General features: G+C 40.0%; 1 protein-coding gene across 4 annotated transcripts in view; it reads left to right on the forward strand.

The window, feature by feature from the left end:
* Positions 1-2747, forward strand: part of LOC111263390 (putative aminopeptidase PLBD2) — a 6408-nt gene extending 3661 nt beyond the window's left edge. For 3 of the 4 annotated variants that reach the window (XM_022838418.2, XM_022838421.2, XM_022838419.2), the window contains exons 6-11: positions 53-153; positions 513-670; positions 834-926; positions 1408-1479; positions 1630-1782; positions 2249-2747. In XM_022838418.2, the coding sequence (XP_022694153.1) occupies positions 53-153; positions 513-670; positions 834-926; positions 1408-1479; positions 1630-1782; positions 2249-2576 (905 nt within the window). In that variant the 3' untranslated portion in view covers positions 2577-2747. The remainder of the gene's footprint in view (positions 1-52; positions 154-512; positions 671-833; positions 927-1407; positions 1480-1629; positions 1783-2248) is intronic. The other variant, XM_022838420.2, reaches the window with a different exon arrangement.
* Positions 2748-14312: the final 11565 nt, after the last annotated feature.

Below are 14312 nucleotides of genomic sequence, written 5' to 3' on the forward strand. Positions count from 1 at the left end.
AGTTGTTATAAGCCTGCAGAGAATCGAGAACAGTTTTCACTAACGAAGATAGGCGTTTCAGACGGGCAAATTCCTGGATCCACAATGACATTCTCGTCAAGCCCCGGAAGAATCTTCTCTGGAGACGACTATCACCTGATTTCTTCAGGACTCGTTAGTTAATAACAGTTGACTGCTTTTTATGAACTAATCATGCACTCTCATGGAATATAATTTAGTACCTGATTTTCCATAGATAAATTTTGTCATGCAAAGCAAAACGGTAGTCACAGAGACTGACTATTGCCCAACATTTTGTTTATACGATACGGCCTTGCCGTATGACACACACTGATTGGATGCTTCTGGAGTACGACGTTTCCTACGTCGTTCGTATTGCCCGTTCCAGGTGGATAAGTCTGGAATACTTTTTTCGTACGTAAAGTTTATGATATGGGACTGTACGTTGGAACAATAAATTCAAATACTGTGTTTTGCTTTAATTTTACTTATCAGTTTCGCAATTTCTTTAGGTGAGCATGGAAACTACAATCGGCAACTCAAATCCTGCACTCTGGTCAAAAATCACTCCCAAATGCAACCTCGAATGGTTAAGGACCATTGTTGCCAATCGTCTTGCTACTACAGGGGATGAATGGTCCAGATATTTCCAGCGCGAGCGCAGCGGAAGGTGCTAAACAATTCAGTTCCATATATGTATTCTAGCTGTACTGTTTATTACGCTAGAGAAAAGATCTTTGGCAACATATGTGAAAAAAAATGTGTCTCTAATGGGTGTCTTTGTTGCTTTTCTTCGAGTTGCGCTAACGGCTAGCTTCTGCATATTGTTCCAGCTACAACAACCAATGGATGATTGTCGACTACAAGAAGTTCGCTCCCGGACAGCCTATTCAACCTGGAACCCTGACCGTCCTTGAAGAAATCCCGTCAGTAGACGACAAGCAAATAGTTTTTCCCTATTGTACAATTTAGATACATCAATCGAACGTCCGGAGTTTAAAGTGTGTCACTGACCTGTCTGTTATTTCTGTAAACATCACATTTACCTGGACGCCTGCGGTTGGACGTAGAAGAGGGGCATCTTTTTTATGGAAATACAAAACGTTCCCTGAGCGCCTTTGTTTACCCACTTCAATAGTGCAGTTTTGTGGATAAAAACTCAGCCGTGCACTTCTTTACTTTCAACTTCTGCAGCCTATTTACCAACGGCTACATCCTGGCTTAACAAGAATACATTTTTTCGTTTTAAACTTGCATGGAACTTTTCATGTAACCATATGAAAATCAATATTTACTTTAATTGGTATAGAAGGATGCTGAGGAGTTGTTGTGCACCGGGTAACGCAATATTAATATTCTACAATATCAGAAACTGAACTCGAATTATTACTTATGAATGGATTACAGAGGAATGGTAAAATTCGCGGATCAGTCCAGCGTACTTAATAACCAGGGCTATTGGCCCAGCTACAACATTCCGTGAGTCATAAAGTTCAGTTCTATGATAAAAATAAACTATATATCAAAAAACGTACCCAGCGTTTTAGTAAATGACAGTCATCTAAGTACTTCCTTGGTTCGAAAAAGAAAAAGAAAGGGAGATAATCTATTAAATTTATTTCATTGCAGGTTTTATAAGGAGATCTACGATGCAAGCGGCTGGGAAGAAAGCGTCAAAAGGTTTGGTGACTGGTTCACTTATGATCGTCACCCGCGCGCCAACATCTTTCGCAGAGATCACGTTAAAGTAAAGGACATAGACTCGATGATGAAGCTCATGAGGTTAGCTGAATGTGAAGGCCTCGTATTCAAATTGTATAATAGAGCACTGATGATAAAGGTTAGGAGTCGAACCTTTTGAAACAGAAGTCCAGTCCTGTGTTCGAACTGGCATACTGTATCATGTATTTCGTATTCGTATCCTATGATCATACCCTATGATAGAAATCCTATGATACTGCTATGAAACGATTAATTTATTGACGTTACAGTGCCTTCAAGACGCTACCATGACAGGGATAATGAGTTGACCTGAGATATAAGTTCGAGTTATGCTTCGGCATAGATGTCCTTGTACCTTAAATTTTTTCGCATAACAATATTCAGTTCACATAGAATTCTTTGTTATCTCGTAATACTCAACAAAAATGTTTTTACTCAAGTAAATTGTTTACGATTGCTTGGATCAAGTCTCAATGAATTTAGGTAAACGTTTTCACAAGCTTTATACTTATCTATCTTGTTCTAGATACAACGACTTCTATCATGACGAGTTCTCCAAGTGCAATTGCAGTCCTCCATACTCTGCCGAAAACGCTATTTCGGCCCGTAACGATCTCAACCTACCAAATGGAACATATCCGTTTATGGCCCTTGCGCATCGCTCCCATGGTGGTACCGATGCCAAAGTTACAAATATCAACCTTTTCAAAAATCTCGAGTTCCTGTCAGTTTGCGGACCCACGTACGACCCATTGCCGCCCTTTCAGTGGTCAAAATCGGGATTAAATAACCTACATGAGGGTCAGCCGGACCTGTGGACTTTCAAGCCGCATGTCCACCATTGGTCAAAGTAGCGGCTATAATGGCTATGATGGCTGAACACATTGCTTCAGATAAATCTGCTTGTTGTTATGAATTGCCGCCAAAAATGAACACAAAGCGTTATAGGCGTGTGCTTAGCAAACGGAACCTGCAATCAAAGAGTAAAACGTCAGTTCTTACCGAATAAACGCAATAAAAACATCTTTACAGAATAGTTAATTAATATTAGTATTAAGATTAGAAGTAGTATCTCGCGTCAAGGGTTTAATAATTTAACACGAAAAGCACAGACACAGCTTCGATGATCGTTATTATTATTGTGTAGCGGTAACGTGTTTGTTTGCTAAGATTAGATGCAAACGGTGGGATATCTAACGTAGGCCCGTTTCGTCTTCCAATAGGAGGCGTCAGTCGTCTGAAGCAAAGCCTTGATGTAGAACTCGCAATGCTTATTTTATTTACTCGTCTACTGAAACAAAGACCCACCCCAGTTTGATTCTTAACATTCTTTACTAAAGCAATTTTTTGGAGCTTAGATTGTGGGTTGCTGGGCCGTAGCCCATTAGATTTGTTTCGGTGAGAAGGTCTCAGGTATGGCGCTTATATATACTTCTATCCGAAAAACTTACTTTAATTGAGCAGAAGAGCAGAAAGGCCAGGCCGCTGCGATCTTCTTAACAACGTACACGATTTTACGGTGGGTCGAACTTCTTAGCAGCAACGAAATAGCTATGAACGATGGGATATCCTAACTAGGCCTAGGTGTAAGCTTTAATAAAAACCAAACTGATCCGTTCAACGGATCTGCTATTGCTGCAGTCGCGCACCGGTGGTATTTTTTTTATCAAGTGGGGGTCGGATTTTGTGCTGTACAACACAATTAACTTGTTTTTCTGTAGATTATGAATATTTCAACTCGATAGCCGTTTAGATATTATGTGAATAGTACCCTGCAGGTAGGAATTGTTACGTAACCGTATTTGTTTTGCTAAAAAAAAAAAAGTATCGCACGAAATTAAGCTGTGCATTATCTATTATTACTATTCCGTATCGAACTATATCGCTACTTCGTACATAGACAAGTTAAAATATTTAGCAATAATTTGAATTGTTGATGAGTCTACGACGGGGCCTATGGAGTTACTTGTTTTTTTTTTCAATACAGGATGGAAGGGACAAAACTACCAGTGGCACTATGTTTAAATATGGTCATTGCAATGTCGCTCACAGGAAACGATACATATATTTTGTAGCTTTCCACGTATGTATTATGCAATCAGGGTACCTTGCCAATACCGTGATCGCATTAGGCCTGACAGAAGCGACAGAGTACCTTCTCTTCTGGTGGTCGCATGTATCTTAGACCAACTTCAACGCAAAATACATGTCGAGTGGCGCTATACTTTCACGTTTTGCGTAAGTTGTCGTATACTTCCAAGGTAGAATTTCATTATCTCGTATAGCGAAGACCGAACATACCTAATTATATCGCGATGAACTACGCCTAGAATAGCTCTAATGCTTACTTCTTCTTATCCTCCTACCCAAACACAGCATCAAGCTATTAATGATTTGTAGTTACGCCTAATTCTACTGTTACTGGTGGTAAAGATAATCCCGGATTTGCCCAAATCCTGAAGTGGCTGGGGTTGCTGCTTTTTGCGTTTCGAAAAATCCTTCTTTTTCTTCTGATGTTTGGACATTTAAAAGCACCGACGATTGTTAGCGGCGATGGCGGTGGCGACGACGGTTACGTTAGTAAGATGCCACCGTACTGGTGATGATTAGCAGCAGATAGCTTGTAGAAGAGCTTGTAAACTCTTCACTTGTTACCTAGAACCGCTTCCACCCATCTGAAATCACTCACCTTAGTTCTTATCCCCTCGTCCGCATTCTCCCGCGCCTATTCTGCTATTTCGTTTTACGTGACCCGATTTTAGCCAGCGTGACGCCTGCCTGCACTTAGTGTTCTTTTATGTCGCTGTCATCCGCATCGCTTTCTATAGCAGCACTGGTAGCAAAAGCGTTTCTTGTCGGTCCGCCTTTTTCATTCTATTTACCTCTGCATCTCTAACCTTTCCTCGCTTTCGAGTCATCGCTGCGCGTTCTCTTTTCATCCATTATACCTTGTCGCTGCTACGGCTGTGACGGGAGCTGCCCGTAAATATTGGAGCTATGTTTTGCTAGCTTATGTCGACTTTTGCCATTTTTCTACTGAGACCCGTTTGAAGCTGTTCCAGGCTTTAATCCTGCTAGGACGTGACCGCCAATCCTACTAAGGTAGAGGCAGTAGCTGCAGCAGCCGTCACTGATATCGCGGGCTTTCTCCGCAGAGATCTATAAAGGCTGCAGGTGTCATGTGTAGATTATACTGCCAGAGATCGTGTCTGCACTACCTGCCTCCTCTCTATTACATAGTCTTTTTTTTCGTTGCTATGCGACTAATCTGTCAAGTAGGGAAGACAGGTAGAGCAGAGACCGATGGGAATTTAGTAATTAGGACTGCTAGAAATCGATGTGTTCCAGTGCCTGAACTGGGAGAAACGTCCGACTGAGTTAAACTACGGTGAGTGAAAAACAGCAGCAGAAATTCAAGTTGTGGTAAAATATAAAACATAGCTTTGAGCCTAAAATGGGGAATGTTCAAGTATAGTTTTGGGGAACTTTTGACATATACGCAGATAATTGCAAAAACTTCTATAATGTTTTTGAATTCAAATTGATAACTTGTACAGAATGATCGAAAACATGATCTTGTTCCAATGGTTAGGATAGCAAATATAATGCTATCGCATGATGCTAAACAGTACAGCTAAATTACTTCAGTGCGGACGGAGACACATAGGTGATAAATCCTGCTCTGGAGAAAAAACTTTTTGACATTAAACTACTAAACTATCCGGAATTAATACTGAATATCAGAAAATAAATAAAAAGATATATAGGAGCATGTGATTTTGTTATTTTATATTCCTTGTGACGTAATAGCTTACCCCCAAAAAAAAAAGTGAATCTGTGTAATCTGCAGCTAGTGTAAGAACATTTGTATGGCACTGAAAAACGGTAAATAGTAGTGTGATACTTTCATTAAAAAATAATAACACACATTGTAATAGTGATTATGTATCTGCCTTTATTACTTATTATTATAATTATATACTGACACATCTTTGTCCTGCTCTACCTCAACTGAAAATTTGTTTCCCAAAGATTTTAGCCCATTTTTACCCAGTCTTTTACTGTATAGACCCGATATGGCATGATTGTAATATGTGGAATTCTAGTACCAGGTACCCCAACGGGATAGAGCAAGAATGAAAATTTCTTCCAACCGTCGAACGCCTGGATAAGGTGAACTGGAATAATTTCAGAATTAATATGATTACAATGCCAATTTCCCATCTGATTCTGAAATAATAGGTGCTAAATAAACTGTAACTGTTATTATAAGGCCAGAGTACGCAATGGAGCCAGGGTGCAGTGTTTGTCCTTTTGCTCTATCTGAGGACCTCATTTTGGTGGCTACTGCCAAACACAAAGTATATTTACGAAAGGATTCATTAATCTAAAACGACTTAAATCGAGTTCTAGGAAACTCTAGACGGTCCCACGGGAAAAAAATAAATAATTGTCATTTACAGGTAGATTTGGAAAATAGATTACGCCAGTCGAATTGTTTGTGTGACGTCTGATAATTCTAGATCGGCAGTTGTACAAAAGATTTCCCTTCAGAAAGAGAAGCATCTATCCGCATTCTAGTTGCCTCTGTCATAGACGAAACAGTACGTTTGGATTTAGAGTTGATTCCCTGTGTAAAAAACGTCCCCCGGAAAATATAACATAGCGTTAAGGAATTGACCCAGTTAGTACTCATGGACCTGAACATTTTCCGCTTGAACGTAATAGATAGTGCTACCCAATTTTTTTTTCTCGATCCATTTACACGAGTAGACAAAAAAACAGTTAAAACGAAAGGCAAGACCAGTCCAAAAAAACGGCCTAAAATCGACGTCAGCTATTTGTTCATTACGAAGTTGAACTTCAGTCCGTATCAGGGGCGTCAAAAGTGTCAGTACTACCAATATTGTCGGAACTGTCGGACATGCAAAGAAAGAAGAATCTCCGTTAGAGATTAAGCTTTCTTTTTTCAAGATTAAAGGACTCGACAGAGATGACCCAGGCTTGTCGTTTGTTCTGGCAGTATATCACTTGCCTTCACCTGCCCATACTACTACTACTAGATAAAGGTTCGACTCTTTTTGGAGCTGAGTATGAAAGAGCAATTAAGATCAGTAGTAGATAGTGATGTCGCTAGAAGCAGGTCCAGTCCCCGAAATTAGGCGTCATACTTGGTTCTCCACTGAAATTCGGCTACTACGTAAGAGCACAACTCAAATTATCTATAACAAAAAAGGGAGTCGTTCTGACTTACACAAACTAACAAATGAAAGCACAAAAGAGGAGTTGAAATGCAAGACGCCTTCCGTAAGCACATCAGATACTTGCTATTTCTACAGGTTTGCGTGCTGGTCGCTTCTCCCCGGTTAAAAACCCGACGTGCAATCAAAATGTAAATGTTCATAAAAAGAGAAAATTCCACTCTTATCATAGTTTGACGCCCCCCCAGGAAGGCGCCGTTTCAATGTGTTTGCCTATGCGTCTTCTCAGCATATGACGGGGCGTAACTAGACATTGTTTCGTGCTAGTGGTCATCCAACAAAAAGAACGCCTTACTCTAATATCGGACGCAGAGCTTTATTGTCCTCAGTCCTCTGTGCCGATTAGAAGAAAAGGGGTAATGTCCTACGACAGTGCTTTGCAAACTCGGAAATTTAATGCGAATATATTGATAGATATTAATAGTTGTTATTAGCTCGATTTGCAAATCCATCGGGCGTAATATCCGTACGGATTTGTATCGTGTTAAATCAAGTATGGATCGACTGTTGCAAAGCATCGATTTGGCTAGTAAATAACGATTTATGAACTTTCGTTTATATCTTCGGAAAAGTTTAGCAAACTCCAGACTCACTCTGGTGTGTGAGGTCGTATTCGAACGTAGCTGTCTTCGATGGTATCTTCAACGGAAAAAAGTTTCGATCCCTGAACGTAGACTCAGCAAGAACCTTATACTTGGACGTAACTAAGGGAATCGCTTGTAGTTTTATCCATATTACCAACGGCGCCATTAACTGTCCAATAGTTAATCAAATTGCGATGTTCGTAAAGTTGTATAACGTTTTCAACTATCTTATCAATTATCCTACAAAGTATTCGAAACGGGTAAACTTTTCCCCGAGCTTTGAGATCTAGTAATTTTGATTTCCCTTCAATTAAAAACCATGTCTTGGTATGCGACAAATGTGAATCTGCAAAGACAGGTGATAAAAGATAAGTTTCGATAAAAGTTCTCGTAAGATGATGCTGTTATCATTTTTCACTTGAGGCTGAGATTGTGTTAATTCATTGTAGAATGAACTTGCTACATATTTAATCAATATTTTCCGTTATCTTAATCAATTGACCCCGTGATGGAGAGATAAACTGAAAGATGTTTAGCAAGCAGAACAAAACAAATGATTTATGTTATAGCTGCATGTAAATGAAACAGATTTATTTTCTGTGTGTCGTTTCGCACTCCGTCAAAGCTACGATAATAGGCGTTTATATCCTTTAATTGTAACTTTTCGTAGTGTTTTACCAACTTGAAGGATATACTACATATGTATAATCAATCGATGGAAAACTACTTAACTTAGCTATAACACAAATAAATACTGTCTTTAAATACATTTTTTTTGCGTAGTTTAGCAGCAAATTTATTATTATTGTCGGATTTAAGGGCGGGAATTTATTCCTTCGAATTGATCGACGATTTCAATAGAAAATGTATGTATTCTTGAGAGGCAGATACGTAAAGTAGCGTATAAATTATAGGCTACTTTACGTATCTTTAGAGAAATATCTAACTTACAAGACTGTAGATCATTAGGTAGGTCTGTTAGGTAGACAAATCAATCCTACCGTGCTTCAATACAATTTCTAGGATTTCGTAATTAAATGACCTTCAGTGTTTAATTTTTATTAGGCTAGTGAAAAGGCAATGTTTCAATTAACAAAAAAAGCAACGCATTGACAGCATCGGTAGAGTTTCTTATGTAATTGTCGCATTTTCTATGATCTTCTGGTATTCTACCCTTAGGTAAAGTTTAATGTTAGCGAACTTGTTCAGACCGATAAGGAGACCCTCTGCATCGCTAAATACATGAATTTCATTTGCCAATCGACGTGAGGTTTGGAAAATGTCGTCGACGCAAAAGGTCATTCACATTCAAGCTCCTGCAAAGCTTTGTTGTCGATCGCTATGTTTACGTCATCATTGCAATGGTAACTTTAATTTCATATCAGGAGGTTCATTTTCTGCAAGTTATCTTACCTAGGATTCTGTCTCAACAAAATGCTTATTTTCGTTAAGCCTGTCTGCTTCATATAAGTGGAAGTGCGCTACGACCATCGAGGTGGACTCGGTTCTGAAACGATCATTCAATTTCTAGCTACAGAACGAAGTCGCCATATTAAGTACCTAATCAAAGTTAGGTGAAAATGATTTCACAATGAACCGCTCTCTTTTGATTGGTTCTTCAATAACTTCCACAAGGTGAGTGCAAATTCCATTAGGCACGAGCTCTCGAGATCGGAAAAAGAGATCTTTCGTAAGCTTCGGCTTAGACAAGGTGCTTCTGACCCCATCAAAAGCCAATGGCTATTCGTTTGCCGATCTCTCAACTCGGAAAAGTGACAGCGGCACCAACAGTTGCAGTAACTTGGCGAATCAGAGATCGTTCCGGAAAGGTCCAGGCTACGAAGCAGCAAGGTAGAGGCTAGCTAGGCTTCAGCATATGTTGGATGACATCCTGGAGTATCCTATCTGATAGGCATGGCTGATATAATACGCACCCCGTTGGACGTACTCCGTAAAAACTGGTTGATGGCTAAAGCAAGAAGCTTTAGGACAATGTGTGTGGGTTTAGGACAGCCAATAGCGAAGCTGAGTCACTGTATTTCACGGTGATATCGAGTCAACTGACTTGATCAGCACCATGCACTCATAATTATCTAATTTTATTTGAAATCATATATATTGGCTGGCTCAATTTAAATTAATGGGAAATATTGCTGAATCACGTTAATCAATAACGTAGATGATTGTAGATCACTTCGGAGTGTACGAACCTGCGTTTAAGACTACCAATAATATTTCCTGTGTCCCAAAGAAATACTGTTAGTCAATTATCTTTATCCAATTTCAAACAAGGCCGCTTTGATTTTAGCCTATCGTATACAACGATGGGAAAGCCAATCATTTGAGGTATCACTGTCCGCAATACGCTACGGGACTAACCTAGCTGACGGAATAGTCAATGGTACCCTTCTCTTCAGATGAGTTCAGCACCAATACGCCGGCTTAAGAGGTCTTCTTAAAAGCAAAAGCTGGTATTAAAATCACCAACGACCGGTGAAAACATTGTGCCTCGTTTTTAGGAATCCATGAACCGAAAAAGCTGTGGATAACATCGGACTGGGCCATTATTGCCTCATTTAACATGATGAACTTGCAAATCCCAACGCATGTCAGCACGAAGTTTTTCCACACGAAGTTTTTTCGATACATAAACATCGAACGCATCTGACGAATCATCGAAACCCGAGTGCAACCGCGAGGCCTGAAAGCCATGAGTGAATGCCTCAGCTAACGGTCCACCATTTAATCTGTAGTAACTAGTATGACCTGTGAAGACAAATCTTGAAGATTTACAAGCGATGTTCTGAAGCATGGTCATCGGGGTGTGGCAAGTGTACTGAGATCGATACGGGGACGGTCGTTGAACTAGATCGGAATAGTGACCTTCGACACTCCGCCAGCCTAACGTGCATCTAAGCACCGTAGCTAAATAGTACTGTTCCAGGTTCATTTAGCCACGCATACGTCTGTTGTAGCGTGACTAGGTATATTTGAATACATTTTTTTCACTCTTAAAGGTTTTAAGTTATAGTTAGCGTTGTATTAGACCACTTTTTTCTTTAAATGCACCCTTGAATATACTTAGTGTATCTGTGGTTTGAGTTACCCCGCGGAGATGATTTGCTACTATGGATGATATGAAAGCGCGATATAGGTATTCGATCGAACGAACATATCTCGTTTCTATCAAAAACGAGAACAATAGCCAAATTATGCCTTTTTGTTTTTCTTGTAAAGGAAGCCAGTTTTCAACGTCCAGGAGTTATTATGTGTGCATACACGTGTGTTCTATACAGGGTTCGAGATTGAACTGTATATTACATAAGCAATCGTGACCTGTTAACAGCTTGCTGCTTCTGTCAAATGTATTAGCGATAAAAAATTTATTATATCGCATTGATTGCGAGTGCTTTTGTTGGATTGTTTTTCCTAATTACCGGTCGTTATCAGGCACAAACCTGCTACTCCGACAGGCTTGAAAAAACCTGATCCTTACGTGTACATCTTATGATCGCTTGGCTACGTCGTGCTTAGGGATGAGGTTGAACAGATCGGCGAAGCCATTTGGCCTTGAAGCCAGCCATCATGTTAACCACCTGTGCATTACGTATGACTTAGACAGTTGACATTTGTTAATAAATGATGATTCATCTTGTATTAGTAAACAATGAATCGATAAGTAACAGCCCGCCTAAGTATGCCAATTGACTGATCGTTACCCATCACGTTTATAAGACAAAGATGAGCTTGGATGAACAAGATAGAAACTTCTTCGATTACAGGTATCTGGCCTGGGTTGATTTGATTAACTTCTATGGCATAACGGGTTCTTTTTTTGTTTTGCCAAAAGGTGCATATGTGTTCCCTAGACGAAAGGAACAGGTATATGTGCAAGTTCGAGGTCACAAATCGGTTTACTCTCTACGACATATGCGTCATGTTTAATCTGTATGAAGTTACGTGCGGCAACAGACGCTTCTGGAAAACGCGGTTGACGCTAGTGCTAACATTATTTGAATCCTCCTAATCGTTGACTTTTTTATTTAGCTTAGGAATCTTGACTAGTCAAGGCAAGTGGCTGGAGATCCATTTCATGCTATTTAGGGCAGAAATTCTCAGGTTCATAAATTAATCTATGTATTTTTGAGTAGAAAAACCTTCGCAGATTATTGCAATGAGAGGCAGAAAAAAAAACTAACAGAATAAAACGTATAAAGAACAGAGTATCTAAAAGCTCACGGTCCGCCCGCATAATATAAATATATACAATTATGTAATTTACAAAAATACCTCATATGTCTGACTGACTCTACTGGAAAAAGCTAATAATGTTTCCATTATTCAGTAGACAAGTAGAAAATATTGATCCCTTACATCTCTATATAAATTTGTACATCCATTTTTTTGTGCGACAATAAATGAGGCAGTCAGCAAGATCGGAACGTTACAAAAGAGCGACAACTTGTCGTAAAATGTTATCCGGCAAAACAACGGAACGCTAACATATACCGTTAGCGATACTGCCGCTGACGCCAATTGATTTAGTTTAACAAAAACCTTTTCCGAAGCATATCTTCTTAATTTCCCGCGATACTCTTCTGTTGTATATACGGTGCGTCAGATCAGTTAGCCAAGTTACTACTTATGAACTGATCTACATAAGGCGCACACTGGCATTGAGCGATGGAAAAGAAGATATATGTACTTCCGTCACTGACATGTTTGATGAATGTATCATGAAATAGGTTAAGAAATTTCGTTTTTTTTTTTCGTTCGGCGACGGTTATTACCGTCAAGTTTCATAGTGGCTGAATTGGCTTGGAGGAGCGAAAGACGCTGCTTGTCGATGTTGTATAACAACGATTCGATAAGTCAGCATCCAAATAACAACAACCTCAGATTGTGGCTATACTACTCGGGTGGAAGTCTTCTATATAATTTAGACCAATAGGCGGCGGTCATGTCTAGCACACACTTTCTTACTATAAAAACGGCCTGCTGTTTGCGAAGTGTCCTAGTTCGCATATTTGGCAAAACAACAGATTCAGGTTTGAGACAAAAAAAAAAAAAAAAAAACTCTCACATGACAGAGTGTGGTAATGACGATACTCAAACGTAGCGGTGGACGCTCGAGTCGAGCATCTGATTAGGCAATTTTCATAGCCGATGGTTTTACTGCCGTCGTTGCCCTAGTATTGCCATTACGGCTCACTTTATAAAGCGCTTAGCGAATATGGTAGTTGAATAAAGACAATAATTATTACTCACTTAATGGATCTGGCTTTATTAGTTCACATTGCTCAACAAGCAGCTCTCATGAAACTGCTGTTAAACTTATCAAATCATCATTATGTGTAAGTTACTCGTGAAAACTTTACTGTTAATTAAGTTGTCAGGTTGTGGGTGCATCATTGCTTCCACGCGATTAGGTTTGTATGATTTTCTTCAAATTTTTGGGCCTTCATTATACCGTTTGCGCTACTTATGAAGTGCTAACCGTTTGATACTTATCTGAATGCAATTAAGGTACGGATTTGTTTCTGCAACCGCAGCAAAACGTAACGCTTTGACAGCGAGTGCCTATGAAACCTTGCGGTCGTCTCCCAGTCACGTCGGGAGCAGCTCCATCGTGTAGCTTCTCGTATAATATGATACGTACTGCGTATATGTAAAACAGATGTTAAGCGAAGCCCTCCGATATTGTTATACAACGAATATTGCTGCTACACATGTGGCTGTGATTTAATTCACTGTCTTCTTACCGTATTTATTGAAACACCGTTCAGAACACCGTAAGTTGTCGTTGTGTTTTACGAGCTGGCCGCACAAATTTCTGCTAAAACTGTTTTGCCTTTATCCAATTTATTTATTTACCCGACAGTCTGACCCTGAGCTTTCTTTTACCTCGCTGCGAGGCAGTATGTCCTTTAGTATTTTGGTTGATGGACCGCAACGGCTGCTGGGGGCAAAAGAAAAAGAGCGGAACGGTTCTAAACAGGGACGTTGAAAGCTGGAAGCCGCTACAAAAAGAATGCGCTGACAAAACTTCTGCTATTGCCAACTACCGTATGAAGATACGTTTGCACAAACATAACAGGCTGCGTAAGTAATGGCAACCCATGACGCATACGACTGGTAGGCAGTCAGGCAAGAGATGCCGCTGGCAAGATCTGAGGAAGGTGAAAAGCGTCCGTATCCGGATTTTGCAGACGATAAGTATAGATTCTTCTTGTGGCTGGTATCGTATTGGTTGGCCCCGGTGGCAAGCAATGGCAGCTTGCCGGCAGATTTTCGTGCATATCTGCGCAACTTTTTAAACTGTGTTTCCGTAACAGCAGAAAGTATCCGTACCTTTAATACAGCTATTGATATAGTCAGGTTTTTTTGAGCAGGAGAAAAAGGGTATATAATAGGCTGTTGTGGTACAGTCGATTTGGACCCGAACCCCGCTGTGGTACAGCGCTCTAGCGAACGTCGCCGCGCGGCTTTGCACACTCTCTTATGCGATCTCCTGTTCGATATTGGCACAGCAGTTCCGGTATAATATTCGCCATAGGCTTTAGCTCTCTCAGTGCTAGATTCCATAGAGGCGTACGACGTACGATAGCATGACCCCATTTTGGACGACCCTTTAGTAACCAGCGAACAGGGAACGATGGAAGATTGTACTGTTACATACAATTTGGATATTTACCTCTTCAAAACTGCTATTGTGTGAACGCTCCAAAAACAAGGTTTAAATGTT

This window comes from Varroa jacobsoni, unplaced genomic scaffold (assembly GCF_002532875.2).
Source record: "Varroa jacobsoni isolate VJ856 unplaced genomic scaffold, vjacob_1.0 scaffold_762, whole genome shotgun sequence".
NCBI classification, from domain to species: domain Eukaryota; kingdom Metazoa; phylum Arthropoda; class Arachnida; order Mesostigmata; family Varroidae; genus Varroa; species Varroa jacobsoni.